The sequence below is a fragment of the Canis lupus genome, chromosome X (assembly GCF_048164855.1).
Source record: "Canis lupus baileyi chromosome X, mCanLup2.hap1, whole genome shotgun sequence".
NCBI classification, from domain to species: domain Eukaryota; kingdom Metazoa; phylum Chordata; class Mammalia; order Carnivora; family Canidae; genus Canis; species Canis lupus.
This window is the reverse complement of record NC_132876.1, coordinates 39,301,139-39,317,525: the sequence shown is the minus strand read 5'-3', so window position 1 is coordinate 39,317,525 and position 16,387 is coordinate 39,301,139. Positions and strand designations below refer to the sequence as shown.

The 16,387-nt window shown below is 35.4% G+C and overlaps 1 protein-coding gene across 1 annotated transcript in view; it reads left to right on the top strand.

Annotated features, from left to right (window-relative positions):
• The window catches only part of ALG13 (ALG13 UDP-N-acetylglucosaminyltransferase subunit), a 72,592-nt gene that overhangs the window by 14,494 nt on the left and 41,711 nt on the right, over positions 1-16,387 (top strand). The window contains 10 exon segments of the mRNA XM_072816454.1: positions 6,162-6,195; positions 6,198-6,261; positions 6,264-6,316; positions 6,318-6,521; positions 7,079-7,162; positions 9,203-9,253; positions 9,984-10,030; positions 11,797-11,869; positions 14,753-14,834; positions 15,030-15,192. Of these exon segments, the coding sequence (XP_072672555.1) occupies positions 6,162-6,195; positions 6,198-6,261; positions 6,264-6,316; positions 6,318-6,521; positions 7,079-7,162; positions 9,203-9,253; positions 9,984-10,030; positions 11,797-11,869; positions 14,753-14,834; positions 15,030-15,192 (855 nt within the window).

Below are 16,387 nucleotides of genomic sequence, written 5' to 3'. Positions count from 1 at the left end.
TTTTTGATAAGTGATTCCTCTTTATAATAATTGTATAAAAGTCAGACAATATATAGTCCTTGTACTGTTACTGATGGGATGTGAAAACCTGGACAAATTTCATAATTAATTGAAACTCCATCTGTAAAATAGGTCCCTTGTAGCTAAAAAATTCTATTTATTTTCCCATTTTATTATGCTATCGTATCTTTGCTTATTGAGTATGTTTAAAAATTTTTATTTAAAATTATACATGTAAATAGTATAAAATACTTAAATTCTATAAGAATACTTAATTCTATAAGATGTATAACAGCAGTTCTATGTCCCATTTTTCCCCATCTCTGATCCTGCTTTCTTTAGTCAGCCATATTACATTTTATGTTTTGTAAGCAAATATGTTCAGCCTAGTTTTCATCATTTTGATTTTTTTAAAAGATTCTACCCATTTATTTGACAGCACACAAGCAGGGGGAGCAGAAGCAGGCTCCCTGCTGAAGGAGCCTGATTCGAGGCTCGGAGCTGATTCCAAGGCCCAGAGATCATGACCTGAACTGAAGGCAGACACTTAACTGAATTGAGCCACCCAGGCACTCCTATTTTTTAAAATTTAAATGTATAGACTGGCTAGTATGGAGGAGGAGGTTTTATCTTCCTGTTCTCTTCCACATTAAGAAGTCTGTAGATGGTAAATAAAAAAGAAACATTTATTTTAATCAGTTCTTGTGAGTTTTGTTCTCAGTGTTAACATGATTAAGTACAATATTCACATTTGAGTCATGTAGTCCGTGTTCATTGATTACATACCCTTTTCTATAAAACTGCTTTACCTTATTTTTTCTGTTTTCATTTGCTCGATTTTTAAAAAAGATTTTATTTATTCATGAGAGACAGAGAGAGAGAGAGGCAGAGACACAAGCAGAGAGAGAAGCAGGTTCCATGCAGGGAGCCTGACGTGGGACTAGATCTTGGGACTCCAGGATCACCACGCCCTGGGCTGAAGGCAGCACTAAACCGCTGAGCCACCCGGGCTGCCCTCATTTGCTTGATTTTCTATAATAAAAATATTCCCAAATGGTCCCAAAAGAGATACACATCTTTCCTAGTCTGTTTAAATAGATTACACAATCTATTTCTATCTGCAGCTTTGATTATTTATTTATTTATTATTATTTATTTTTGAAATGTCTGTGCTGGAGTTCTGTGCCCTTTTATGTGAACTGGTCGTTCTCTAGTCCTGAATATCTGTCCTCCAGGGATTTCCTCTTCACCCTTATCCTAGAAATTTCTTTTGCTTCTCTCTTGCATTGAATCTTCTGTTTTTAGGACTCTGTGCCCCCTTCCTTTGCGGTTTAACTTTGTTATTTTGGTTTCAAATATTCTTCATAGCTTTCTGAGAAAAGATGATACTTTTTAAAAAAATCTTTCGTATTTGGAAACACTTCTACTTCCATCTGATTGATAGCTTGTTATAGAGTTCAAAGTTGGAAATAGTTTTCCCTCACATTACTGAACTTTATTTTTTTTCTAGCTTCTAGTTATTCTTTTGAGAAGTTTATTGTTCATATGTGTGATCTTTTGTATATGACCCATTTTTCCTCTCTGCAAGCTTTAGAATCTTTATCCCTGACTTCAGAAGTAGTACGTGCATTACTGATCTTTTTTGCTTTTATTGTTCTGGCTACTTCATGGAGTTTTTCGATCTAAATATGGGTATTCATTCCTGCACTGCTAGTATTTTCCTTTCGTCATCATCATCACCATCATTTCTTTCCTTCCACTTTTTTTTTTTTGGGGGGGGTACCTGTTGGTTAGATGTTGGTCATCCAGTAGTCTTCTAATTTTCTTCTTTTTTCTGTTCAATCTTCTCCATTCTGTGAACTCCTCAACTCTAAATTCGTTCTGCTACTTTTTGTTTTATTTAGTTTTCAATTTAAATACAGCAGAATCAGGGCACCTGAGTGGCTCAGTCAGTTGAGCGTCTGCCTTCGACTCTGGTCATGATCCCATGGTCCTGGAATCAAGTCCTTCATTGGGCTCCCTCCTCAGCATGGAGTCTCCTCCCTCTGCCCCCCCCCCACTTGTGTGCATGCACATGCTCTCTCTCAAATAATAAAAAATAAATACAGTAAAATTGGCATTTTTCTTGTATAGTTGTATAAATTTTGACAATTGTGTAATTGTGTAACCACTACCACAGTCAAGATACAGAATACTCATATCACCCCCGTACATCCCTTTCTAGTCCACTTTTTCCTACAGCCCTAACTACTGGCAGCAACTGATCCTGTTTTCCCTTTCTTGTAGTTTTGGTTTTTCCTGTATGTCATAAATGCCGTCATACAGCATGTAGCCGTTTGAATCTATCTACTTTTACTGAATATGGTTTGAGATTCATGCATGTACATTCATGCATGCATATTCATACATCATTTTTTATTACTGAAGAGTATTCTATTGTATGGATGTACCAGATTGACCATTTACCAATTGAAGGATGTTTGGATTGTTTCCAGTTTGCGGTGAATCATGATTATGAATAAAACTGCTATAAACATTCATGTACGGGTTTTTGTGTGAGCTGAAATTTTCATTTCTCTTGGGTAGATAATGAGAAGTGGAATTGCTGGGTTATGTGGCAACTCTTGTGTTTATAGAAAGTACTAAATTTTTTTAGAGTGGCTGTACTATTTTATATTCATACCAGCAACATATGAGAGTTCCAGTTGCTCTGCATCCTTGTCAACACTTGTTACCAGTTGAAAAAAAATTTCATTTTAAAATGTATGTAATGGTATCTCATTAGTGACATACAAATGGCCAATAGACCCATGAAAGGTTTTCAGCATTGTTAACCATCAGGAAAATACAAAACAAAACAATGAGGTACCACTTGATACCCACTAGAATGGCTATAGTCAAGAGATGGACAGTAATTATGGATAAAATGTGGAAAAATGGGAACCCTCATTTACTACTGAGGAGAATCTAAAATGGTGCAGCTGCTGTGCAAGACAGTCTTGACAGTTGCTCAAATGATTAATCATAGATCCAGCAACACCATTCCTAGGTGTTATCCAGGAGAATAGAAACCTGTCCAAACAAAAACTTGCACATGAATGGTTATAACAACATTAGTCATAAAAAGCCAAAAAGTGGGAACAACCTAAATGTCTACTAATTGATGACTGGATAGATAAAATATATTTTTGAAGATTTTATTTATTTATTCATGAGAGGCAGAGAGAGGGAAAGGGAGAAGCAGGCTCCATGCAGGGAGCCCAATTTGGGACTCGATCCTAGGACTCCCAAGATCACACCCTGAGCTGAAGGCAGACGCCCAACCACTGAGCCACCAAGGCATCCTGATTAAATGTAGTTTATAGGATTGAAATACTCATAAATGCTACAACATGGGTGAACTTATTTTTTTAAATTTATTTTGTTTTCAATGGAAAAAGGTTTTATTAAAGCATGGGGAGAAGACCAGTGGGCAGAAAGAGCTGTGCATGGGAGAACCTTTAAAACCTCCTGCTAAGTGAAAGAAGCCAGCTACACAGGAACATAAATTGTATGATTCTGTTTACTGAAATGTGTGGAATAGGCAAATACAGAGACACAGAAAGTAGATTGGTTGCCTAGAGTTGGTGGGCATGGGGGATTAGGTTGGTGGTTATGGGATGTGGTTTTATTTGAATGTAATGAGAATGCTTTCAAATAGACTGCTGATGGGTAACAACTCTGTAAATGTACTAAAAATTATTGAAGTGTGCACTTAGAGTGAATTGTATGGTATGTGAATTAAAAAGCTGTTAGAAATCGTCACTTTTAAGTGCATGATAATTTTTAGTGAATATACAGAAGTGTGTAAACATCATAAAACCGTCTTAGAACATTTTTTATCACACCAAAAAAGATCCTTTGTGCTTGTTTGCAATTAATGCTTATTCACACCCAACCCCAGGCAGCCACCAATCTGCTTTCTATCTCTATAGATTTGCCTTTTTGATGTATTTTCATATAAATTGAATCCTGTATCTTTTGGAATCAAACCCCTTTTACATCTAGCTTCTTTTACTTAGGTTTCAATTTCTCCACATCCTTGCTGACACTTTTTTGCCTGTATTATAGCCGTGCCAATAGGTGTGTTTTGATATTTCATAATGGTTTTAATTTGTACTTTCCTAATGACTAGTGACGTTGAACATCTTTTTAGCTTATTAGCCATTTCTATATTTTCATATGTAGTCATGTCATTTGGGCATTTATTTAATTGTGTTGTTACTGACTTGTGAATTCTTTTTATATATTTGATGCAAAGCTTTTTAGTCAGATATGGGATATGTTAATATTTTATTCCAATATGTGGCTTGTATTTTCATTTTCCTAACCATGTCATTTGCAGATCAAAAGTTTTAAATTTTGATCAAGTCCAATTACTCATTTTCTTTTTATTATATTTTAAGAACTCTGCTTAACTCAAGGTCTTGAAGATTTTCTCCTATGTTTTCTTCCGAAAGTTTTGAAGTTTTGGTCTGCATTTAGGCCTTTGATCCATTTTAATTATATAAAATGTGAGGTATAGGTTAAAGATCATATGAATGCCATTGTGTAGCACCATTTGATGAAAATACTGTCTGTTGAACTGCTCTTGCATCTTTGTCAAAAATCCATTAACCATATTTGTGTGGGCCTTTCTGTGTGCCTTCTCTGTGTACTTTCGCTGTCTTTGTCTCCTTTTTGTTTCTTTCCCCTTTTTGTCTTATGGTCTCTAATTTCTCTTTGTTTCCTGCTCTTTCTTCTATTAGTTTTCTAGTTCTTTTTTCCTCTCACAGTTTTCCCTTCATCATAATGAAGTATGTGGATTAGTATTAATTGAAGTTTTATGTACCTTAATTTTAGTTTCAATAGCAATACATGTGAAGAATGCGAAGAATATATGTGAAGCATTTTTTCCTAGAAGTAATCTTTTTCATTATAACATTTAATTTTTCTCAATGAATTTGTGGCCTTAGAAAAAGTTGGTGATCCCTCTTCCCAAACCATGTTTCAGGACTTATTCAAAAGGCGTAATTTCCTTAGTGTTCTGGTTTCTTTAAAAAAGAAATTAATTAAGATAACTTCAAATTGATACGCTAAAGGAAGTCAAAATTTTATTCTTTATTTAAACCATGTTTTTATTTAATTCTTAAATTATAGGATTATTGATGTGTTTCTATAGGCAGGGCAGTCATGAATACCACTGGATCCACAGATAGAAGAAAAACAATTTTCAAAGCAGCTTAATTTTGCAATTTCCCCAAGCCAACATTTTTTAAATTTATTTTTTAACACTTAAGTAAAAGAAAGGGACTTGATTTTGGTATTTAAATAAAAAGGAGACACTTGACAGTGGAATCAAGTGATGTAAATGATCAGTCCTATTTTTTGAACCTTACAAATAAGCCGTATTTACTTTGGTTTTCTTAGAACCCAGAGTAATTTTTCCAGAAAATTGCCCTAATAATACATGGAAATAGTCTTATGTTCAACACCTCTAATGCTGTGCCCCACAGCATTTTAAATGTATTCTGTTAGAAAGTTTGTGGGTAAGACATTCCTTTCATGCTGCTTCAGTTTAAACTTTGTTTCCAGTTTCTAAAAAACACTTTCTACGTTTTCTTTTTGTTAATGCTATACAGTAATTTGGGAATATTAGTCAAGAATTGTATCAGTGTTTCCTAATACAGTAAATGGATTTAGTTTCTGTGATCTTAGCAGAGGGTTATTATCCAGTAGAACCAAATGAGATTACTTAAACTTACTAGCTAGTGAGTTCTATCTTTTTTTCCTCTCATCTCCATGAAATTATGAGGGGAGCAGGGAACTTGGGCAGAGACTAGTTGGAAATTTGGGCAGAAATCTTAACGCGATATAATGTGGGCCAGGCTGCATCATATACACCTGAGCCTTGTTGCAGTCCTATTGCAGCCTCGTGCAGCAGTTGCCCTGAGTTAAGCTGCAAACTCGGCTTCCTTTTGGTCCCAAAGCTCAGCTGCTTGTGCATATTTCTCTCAACCTTGGGCTGATTGCATTAATCCAATCCTTCCTCAACAGGTATCTCCCCAAGTGCTTTCTCCCATGTCCTCTCAAGTCCCGTTCTCTATTCCTAGGAGCATCGGCTCTTTCTCTTCTTTTCACAGGGTCCCGACTTGTCCCAGGCAAGCCAGCCCTTTGCTTCTCCTGCTCCTGAGAAGTGCCAAGATTCTGCAGTGCTGACTTCAACTGCCTTCTCATCCCTAGACTTGGGCTGCTTTCCGGATACCTGCATAAGCAAGCCCTTGTCACTGCTACCTATTCCTACCTGCACCCTGCTTTTCCTTCTTGCCACATTTGTGTTTCTTCCTCCTCCCCCTGGCAAAATGCATAAAGGATGGAAAAAGTTCTGCGGCCAGAAGTCTCTGAATGAGGCATCAATGGATGACTACTTAGGCAGCTTAGGGCTGTTTCGAAAGCTGACTGCCAAGGATGCCTCTTGCCTCTTTCGGGCTATTTCGGAGCAGGTAAAAGGAAAACAAGTATATTTTCCCTATACTGAGTTTTCAGGGTTTGACACATGGCATGATACTGGAGCTAGAAGACCTGTAGCTCACCAAAAAAAAAAAAAATACCCTTTTCTCTTTCCTAGTAAAGACTTCCAGGCCTGTCTGCCACTTATTAGCTTGGTGTATGCCTTTGCTGATGAGCCCAAATATATTGCTGTGCCTCTGCTGTCTTTTCTGTTTTCTAAATGCCAGTTTGGAATGTAGGAGAGCTAAGAATAGAATTACAGAAAACTTTGAAATCCTGATCTTTTATAAGGATCTTTCTCTAAATTTTATGCCTAAGGAAAAATTTATAGGTTGTGCCATAAGGAGTAGAAAAAGGGTGGGGGTGGTAACCATCTCTCCCCAATCCCACTAAAGATGGCAAAAACATATTTTAGAAAGGTCAGTACTTAATTTCCCAATTTCCTACATATGTTTTGAACAAGGGGGACGTAGTGTCCAGTTCATTGTTTTAATTTAAAAGCTATTTCAAATGACTGTTGACAGTGAGCTGGTCTTTCTCTTCTTTTTAGTTGTTTTGCAGCCAGGTCCATCATTTGGAAATCAGGAAGGCTTGTGTGTCATATATGAGAGAAAATCAACAAACTTTTGAGTCTGTAAGTAGAATATATGTGCAAAGTAAAGACGTCAGTAGTGTGTGTAGCAAATAGGAAGTGAACTTTGAACCATCTATGTAATGAAAATTATGTCATGCAATCTCCTCACAAGAGCAAATACTTATTTTCAGCTGCCTTCCCCCTAGCTAGCATACTTCTGGACTGCCTCTAGAATTAAATTGTTCTGTACTCTATAAGTTAAGAAAAAAAAAGTCCATTTGTATCCTTTCTACTATTTTCTACTCCCCACATACTCCCCTATAATCTCCCAAGTCCTAAAAAGGCATATTTTGACTGCTATTCTGTATTATGCATACCACTGTTTTCTTGTCAATCATAGTTGACAAAAAGTGTGGCTGTGTTAACATTTTTTAATGTATGCTTCCAAGTATGTATAAATGGGAAACCCCTCTGTTAATTTTATGAAGAATCTTAACCTAATTGTAGGGAAGCAAACTAGTTCTTAACATTAATCTTTTCATGTGACAAACTGGTAATTGGTGCTCTGCTATTAATGATTGGCTTTAAAACAACTTTTAGAAGACATCTTTGTATACTTTGGAATATTTGAATTCTTGTTAACAGAATGAGGTTTTACCAAGGTCTTATTTGTAGTGTGCCCTTTTATGTGGCTTAAAAGAAACATTCTTAGCCCTTCCAGTACAATTTGTTTTCTTCTGACTGTAAGTTATGGGTATTTGCCTGCTGTTCGAGGTTTACTCTTAATTTTCCCCAACAGGTTTCAGTGAATTTTAAAACTATGTGAAGGCTTCTTGACTTTAAACTTATTACCTAGGAGTTAATTAGAGACTTTACCACACCTGGCAAAAGGATTATTCCTGAAATTACTTCAAATGCAAGACCATGGTGTAAAACAGTGCATCTCAAGTATTTTTGTGCATACAAATCACCTGGAGATCTTGTTAAGGTGCAGATTCTGATTCAGTAGTTCTGAGCTGGGGCCCGAGATTTTCTGCATTTTAACAAAACTGCCAAGTGATGCTTGCTTTTGTTTGTGATACAGTAATAGTAGCCATATTTTGAATAACAAGATTTGTGTAAAATTTTACAACTTACATGGATAAATCTCAATAATTATTCCAAGGGAAAGAAGGCAGATCCTCCCCAAAGTATATACTGTATGATTTCCTTTATATAAAACTCTAGAAAATGCAAACCAGTCTATAGTGATAGAAATCAGATCAGTAGTTGCTTGGGGGTCAGTGGAGTTTTAGAGGGACACAGGAAAACTTACGGGGGTGATCGATCTATTCACTACCTCAATTGTCATGATGGTTTCATGGGTACATACATATGTCAAAATGTATTTGATTCTGCCATTTAAATATGAGCAGTTTGTTATATGTCAATTTATCTCAAGTTGTTTAAAAAGGGATTGAGCAAAATCAAAAAAATTGATCTTTAAGTCTAGTAATATATGTACACGGAACTAGACATATATTCTATTCTTCGAGTTTATTGAGGTATATTTTACACACGATAAAATTCACCATTTTAAGTTTAGCACTTTGCGATTTGGCAATAATATATAGTCCTGCAACTGCCACTGAAATCAAGATACCAAACATTTCTATTATCTCAAAAATTCCCTTGTGCCCTAGGTTTTTCTGAAACTAATAAAATTCCCTTTAAAGTTCCTCAGTTTAACTTTGCAAAAAAATGCATGTCTCCGATCAGATTTAAAATCCTTGTAATTATTGGGCTTGCATGATTTATGGAAATTGTCAAGTTATTTAAGTTGGCATTTCAAAAGAAACTAAAAGGTATTCTCATTTGCTGAAATGCACTGGTATGTGGATAAGCCAGGACCATTTCCTAAGATAGTTTTATACTCCAGCTTTTCTCCACTCCTAACTTTTGTGTATGTGCAAATCTTCTTGAGGTGCTGTGCAAAATAGTTATTTAATACCATAATTGTTGAGCTGAACAAAACCCCATTGGAGGATAATATTGCAGAATATAATCAGATTTTAGTAATGCTGTGTATTTGGTTAAGTCAAGTTTGTTTTATTTTTGAAGTATGTGGAGGGATCTTTTGAGAAATACCTGGAACGGTTGGGAGATCCCAAGGTAAGATCAAATACGGGAATTTAATCTTTTCAGAGTATTTGGAATAGTAAACCTAAATATTCATTCAGCTGTGTCGCGTTAGCTAGATGCAACCTATTTTCTTAAGTAGCCAGCTGTGTTGAATCAGATTTTGCAAAACCTAGAGCTGGCAATTGACTTACTGTTTTGTGTTGAATGTTGAGAATTGTGTGTCAACAACTTTATCATCCATAGATTTTTTGCATATAAGACAAGCCTAAGCCTTTTCACTTTAATGGGGGTGGAGGGATGGTAATGAATATTAGTAGGAAGTCATTAGTATTTTTTTATTAAAAAATTCCCCTGATTTGTAGCTATCCTTTTATGTAAAAGTAAATTCTATACATATACTTAACTAAAGATAATTTTTGTGATTATTTCCATAGTTCTGGACTTAGCATTTATGAAGTACCCTGCTAACTTCTATTCTTAACACTAATTCAATTTTTATTGTGCCTTTTAAATTTCTCATATTAACTGTGCTTGTTACTTAATAGCTAACTGAGAAGGTCTTTAGGACTATGTTTTTCAGAAAAGTTTATGTTCATGAGTAATACAGTATCCCAAACCTCAAAGCAAGTTATAGTGTGTTCTACAAATTCTTTATCTAAAACAGTGCTAAACATCTAAAATAACAATGTTGAACTTGCAAAAACTTTTATATTTTAGTTACAGAATGTTTTTAAAAAGTTTATGTACTATTTATATTTAGGAAAGTGCTGGCCAGCTGGAAATAAGAGCTCTTTCTCTAATTTATAAGTAAGTTAAATCTTTTTTTAAAGACTGAGTGTGTATATATGATTGTGTATAGTTTCTGTTCAAGTCTTTTGGGGATTTGGAAAATTTGGATTTAATGTAATACATAAAATGAAGAAGTCTAAGCACAGTTAATTGGTGTTAATTTTTGGATGGAGAGCCTCTTAGCATTTGTATCCGTTTGAATGAAATCAAGGACTTTAAGAACTGCTGGTATTCCTGTAGGAAATCAATGTGTTTCTTAGAATTCTTCTGTTTTTAACTTTGTACCTCTTGCATGCATCTTCACTGGGGCAGTATATACGCTTCCAAGAGGGTAGAAATTGGTTCTTCAAGACAAAAAGATATTAGATACTATAGTGGTTTGTGGTTCTTCAAAGGATTACATTACCTAAATAGATAGTATATCTGTGCTATTAAAATTTCAGAGGGAAAGTAAAAAGACTTTTTAAGGAGATGATAATGGAACAGTTTGAGAAATATTGCTCTATCACTTTGGTCATTAAAACAGCAAAAGTGGCATTTCTGGAAGCTGTGCAGTTTTGGAAAATAGTTATATTTATAGGGTAGAGGCTAGTAGAAATATTGTTCATTTGAGGAAGTTGATTTCTATACATAAGACTCCTTTGCAGTTTTTTACAATAGTGAGATGGCATATATCTTAGTAAAGGCCGAATCCTCCTATCATGAGTACTCATTCAAGTTCAGTGTTTTGCACCCTGTTCATTTCTCACTAAATCCATCCAGAAATGGTATAGAAGAGGCGTTGGGCAGGTAGCTAATCAGTTGTTTCTTTTAAGTTAAGAGCTAGCTTCATTTTATTAAAGATTTTATTTATTCATGAGAGACACAGAGAGAGGCAGAGACCATAGACAGAAGGAGAAGCAGGCTCCTCCAGTGGAGCCTGACATGTGGGACTCGATCCTGGGTCTCCGGGACCATGTCCTGAGCTGAAGGCAGATGCTCAACCACTGAGCCACTCAGGCATTCCAAGAGCCAGGTTTCATTTTTATTTATTTTTTAAAGATTTTATTTATGAGAGAGAGAGAGAGAGACATAGGCAGAGGGAGAAGCAGGCTCCATGCAGGGAACCTGACATGGGATTCGATCCTGGGTCTCCAGGATCACACACACCCTAGGCTGAAGGCGGCACTAAACTGCTGAGCCACCGGGCTGCCCCAAGAGCCAGCTTTTAAATTTGCCTTCTGTGTATGTATGCCCCTCAAGCTAAGAATTTTTTTAAAAGTTTTTAAATGGTTGAATCAAAACTAGAATAATGTTTCACGGGATGTGAAAATTGTATGAAATTCAAATTTCAGTGTCCATAAGTTAAATTTTACTGGAACAGTTGTGTACTGGTTTATCATGGTCTGTGGCTGCTTTAATGCTACAAAGTTATAGTTGAGTAAACCGTATGGCCTGCAAAAGCTGAAATGCTTATTCTCTGGTCTTTTACCAAGTAAAATTTGCTAGCCCATGCTTTAAATGAGTGGGGAGTCTCCAACACTCAGAAACATGCATACAGTTGGTAATCTAGTTTATTTACTCCTCCTTTCCCCAAATTAAGGTACATTTTAAAAATCCATAGAACTTTAAGGGCAGTTATAGCTGTCTACTTTGAATTACCATTATTTAGCCTCTTTTAAACATTTGGATTTTTTATATAAATAAGGTGGGCAGTTTGAAAGCCCAAATATTTGTTCTTATAACTATCTCTCGCATATGTTAAATTATCTCTTTTCAACCACCTATGTTTTCTACCCATGTAGTCGGGATTTTATTCTTTATCGCTATCCTGGAAAGCCTCCAACTTATGTCACAGATAATGGCTATGAAGACAAGGTAAGAAGATGAGTGAATGTTTACTAAAATAAAAGAAATTGAATGATGCTGCTGACTTACCAAGATAGTAAGAAATCATCTTTTATTACCTAATTAATGGGAAAACATAGTCTAAATGCCAAGCTTCTCTGCCACCAGCCTTTTTCTCTCCATTCAGTTTTCCTCAGTGTTGTTAGCCACTCTTCTGAACAGACCTGATCTTACTTACTGGATTATTTGAGTACAGACTATACAGTAATTGTGTTTTATAAGTCTTATTTCACACCATGGAGCATAATTCAGGAAACATTTTGATGATCATAAGATAAGACTAGACACTGGGAGAACTGTTAGGATGTTAAAGTAATCTAGACAAAAGACCTGAACCAGGCAAGTGGCATTGGGAATAGAGCAGAATGCAAGAGATAACTTAGAAAGTAAGTATAATAATAAAAAAATAATAAAAAGAAAGTAAGTATAAATTGGGACACCTTGTTTTATAATTGATACTGCCGTCTAATTTGTTTGGCAACATTAAGCCCCTGTAGTGTACCAAGCACTTCACTGGGCTTTGGGGACACCAAATTGAATACAACATAATACTTGTTTTCCAAGGGCTTAACAGATGAACACAGACATGCAAATAGTTAATTGTACAGTGAAATGATAAGTTTCACTTATCATTATATATAATAGAAGTATGTACAAAGAGCATAGAAGAAAAAGTTCCCTCTGCTTGAGGAAGTTTAGAGAGTTTCATGATGGTAATGATATTTAAATGGAATACCAAAAAATGAGTCAAATAAGTATGAAGGGCAGTCTATTCAGAGGACTTCTGCAAAGGCATGGAAGCAGCAGACCCTTTGGGACTCAAGTAGTTGGGTGGAGAAAGGTCAGTGCTGAAAAGTTAGGCTGGAATTACATAATGCGGGGACCATGCCAAGAATTTGGCTTTTCAGAATAGTCGATTGAAGCTTTTTTCCAATATTTTATTATAAGGATTTTAAAAAATACAGAAGAGCTAAAATAATTTTACAGTGGAAATTCTAATTCCCACCACTTGAATATCCTTATTTTATCACCTGTCTATCCATTTATCAATCTATCTTAATTTTTGGTATATTTCAAAGTAAATTTCAGAGCATTTACAATTGTTCCTAAACACTCATTCAGAGTTTTTAAGTAGGGGTGTGACATAATCAGAGTTCTTTGAGGAAGGAGGAGTGGTAGCTTTTGTATTTTTAGTAATTATATACAGCATTGCCAGAGATGAAATTTAGACATTTAGATCTTTACCAGGACTCTAAACTTGCACTTCAGTTTTTTCCCTTGACATTTATTTTGTGAAAATTTTCATATAGAGAACAATTAAAAGACTTGTAAAAAAAAAAAAAAAGACTTGTATAGTGAACATTCATATACCTAGTACCTAGTTCCTACAATTTTACAGCTCCATTTTTAAATGAGTCCTATACATTTTAGAGATATTATTGAGCTAATTAAAGGGAGAACATCACCCATTGGGAAGCAGAAGAATATAAAAGGTGTAAGACCTTTTGAGTATTTACAACCATGGAAAATATCATGTATAATTCTAATCTGTACATGCATACAAAACTAATACTTAGCAGTTGGGCATTTGCATGCACAACATAGTGTATATATGTCTGATTTGCAAATGTATAAAGATTGGGTAGGTATCCTCTATCATTCTCTTTGCATTTATTTATTTTTTATTTATTTTTTATTTTTATTTATTTTATTTATTTTTATTTTATTTATTTATTTATTTATTTTTTTGCATTTATTTTTTTTAATGTAGATGGGCTCATACTGAACATGTTGTTACTTTTCTTCTCATTTACCCTCATCGGTAGTACAGATCTACCTCATTTTTTCACTAGTTTAATGCCATTACATCCCATCTACTTACCCACAAGTATGTATCAGAGAACTATTATTTTATGTTGGGATACCACCAGGAACATAAAAGCCATTTCATGTTTAGTTTTACCTCTTCCTTTTTCTTTTTTTTTTTTATTTATTTATGATAGTCACACACAGAGAGAGAGAGAGGCGGAGACACAGGCAGAGGGAGAAGCAGGCTCCATGCACCGGGAGCCTGATGTGGGATTCGATCCCGGGTCTCCAGGATCGCGCCCTGGGCCAAAGGCAGGCGCCAAACCGCTGCGCCACCCAGGGATCCCAGTTTTACCTCTTCCAATCAAAATTTAACTTCTTTTTTTTTTTTTATTATTATTTTTTTTATTGGTGTTCAATTTAAAATTTAACTTCTTGCCACATGAATAGAGAAATTACACCATTATCTCTGGGTTTTTTTTCCTGCTTGTTTTTTCAGTTCTGGTTAGCTGGATTGCTTTACTCCTTAACAACTGCCTCCAGTTATTGACCTTTCTTAGTTGGAGTTTCCATTTTTTTTTCCAGTCAGTTTTCGAAGTTAAGCTGGGTTTTTTGACTTCTGTTAGGATTTCTGTTAGATTTACCCAGTTTGTAAAAGTTCCCATCTATTTGGAAATTTGTAAATCAGTCCTTGTTTGGTGTATTAATGGGAATGTGACTTAGGCTCACAGTGTAGCCTTGGTAGTAAATCTTGGCATTTAAAAGTCACTTTGAAGAAAATCTAAGTTCTAGTTTGCACTTATCTGTATTTAAATTTTAAAACTCACTTTGCCTTAGTTTTATTGAGATACAATTGATACATTATGTTAAGTGAAATGAGTCAAAAGTAAGTACTGCATGATACTGCCTAATCTGTGGAATCTAAAAAAAATCATGTTTTTAAAAATTAGTTACCAGTTTCTGATTAGCAACTTAATTTCAAGTATTTAATGGTTGTGAGATGTATAACATTCATTTAATTGTCCTGTGTGTTTTTCTTTTCAGGTTCTACTCTGCTATTCAAGTAATGGCCATTATGATTCAGTATATTCAAAACAGTTTCAGTCAAGTGCAGCTGTTTGCCAGGGTATGTGAAGGCTTTATCAATGCTTAGATATGTTTTGGATCATTTTTTTGCCCATCTTTAAATTGAGGGACCCACCATAAGCAGCCGTTTTAAGACTTTGTTGGCACCTATTGAAATTGTGGTTTATGGCTGTTTTCACATTGTTATAAAGAGATCTTACTTTGACAGTTGAGAGTTTTGGCTTTTTTCCTTTAGCTGTATTGTATGAAATTCTCTATAAAGATGTGTTTTTTGTGGATGAAGAAGAGTTGAAGACTGCGGTTGAATTGTTTCGAAGTGGTTCCAAAAAGAACAGAAACAATGCTCTGACTGGCAGTGAAGATGTCCATATTGACTACAAGAGTTCAACTGAGGATAGGTAATAAAGGGAAAAGGGGATGTCAACTATAGGATCATGTTTCTGTGCATCATCATTTGAAAGTGGAAGGGGCTTGACAAGTTTATGCCTTAAACTACACACACCTATGTATATGAATATATATTTTTTAATTGGGGTTGAGAAATTTTACCATGAAGATAGGTTGTATTTTGATATGCTTAAGCTTTGGAGATTTTTTTTTTTTAGATTTTTATTTATTTATGAGAGAGAGGCAGAGACACAGGCAGAGGGAGAAGCAGGCTCCATGCAGTGAGCCCGATGTGGGACTCGATTCTGGGTCTCCAGCAGTTGTATATGAGGGTATACTTACAGTGCTTGTTAGAAATGCAGATTCTTGGGCCTACTTTCACAAAATTTGGAATCAGAGTGGGGCCATGCATCTGCCTTTTTTTTTTTGACAAGTACACCCCAGGTATTCTGATGTAAGTATTTGAGAAAAACTGGTTCTAAACCAGCACCATCATTTTGTTAGTTTGCTAACTGAGGTTCATAGTAGTTACTTGACACACATCCGACTAGTAGAAAAGAATCTCTCAGGCTAAGGGACATTTTAGGAGCTTTTGAGTGTCTGTCTTTGGTATTCACTAGGAGGGTAGATTGTGGCCTCTGAGGAAACCACTATTATTGAACAGATTTCATCAAAAACTTTGTGTTAGAGATAATAAAGTAGATGTTGTCTTGTATTTCTTGATTCCTATGTTTGTCTAGGAAATTTAGATAGGCTAGTTGCCAGTCAGATGTTACCTGGTCTTTTTGCCTTGCTTACAATTTTATTTCTTGGATATTAAATCCTTGCAAATTTTTTGGTAGAAGAGGGGTTTTTAAAACTTATTCAGGAATGCAGGGGGTGGCAGTCCTGTATGAGGGTAAAAATTGCTTCATTCTTCACTGATGACTTGTCCTAAGGATGGTAGGCACATGGAAACTATAGTAGTAAAAAGGCAAGATGTATTATTATTGCTCCAGGACCATAATACTACAGATTTTGCAACTTAACACACTTAATCTCACAATTATGTGGGTTGGGAATCTGGGCACAGCTTAACTGGGTCTTCTGCTTAGGGTTTCACTAGGACTGTGGTGAGGTTGGCCAGGATTGAGTTCTTTTTTTTTTTTTTCAGGGTTGAGTTCTTACCTGGAGTTTTGACTGAGGAAGGATCCACTTTTCCACCCA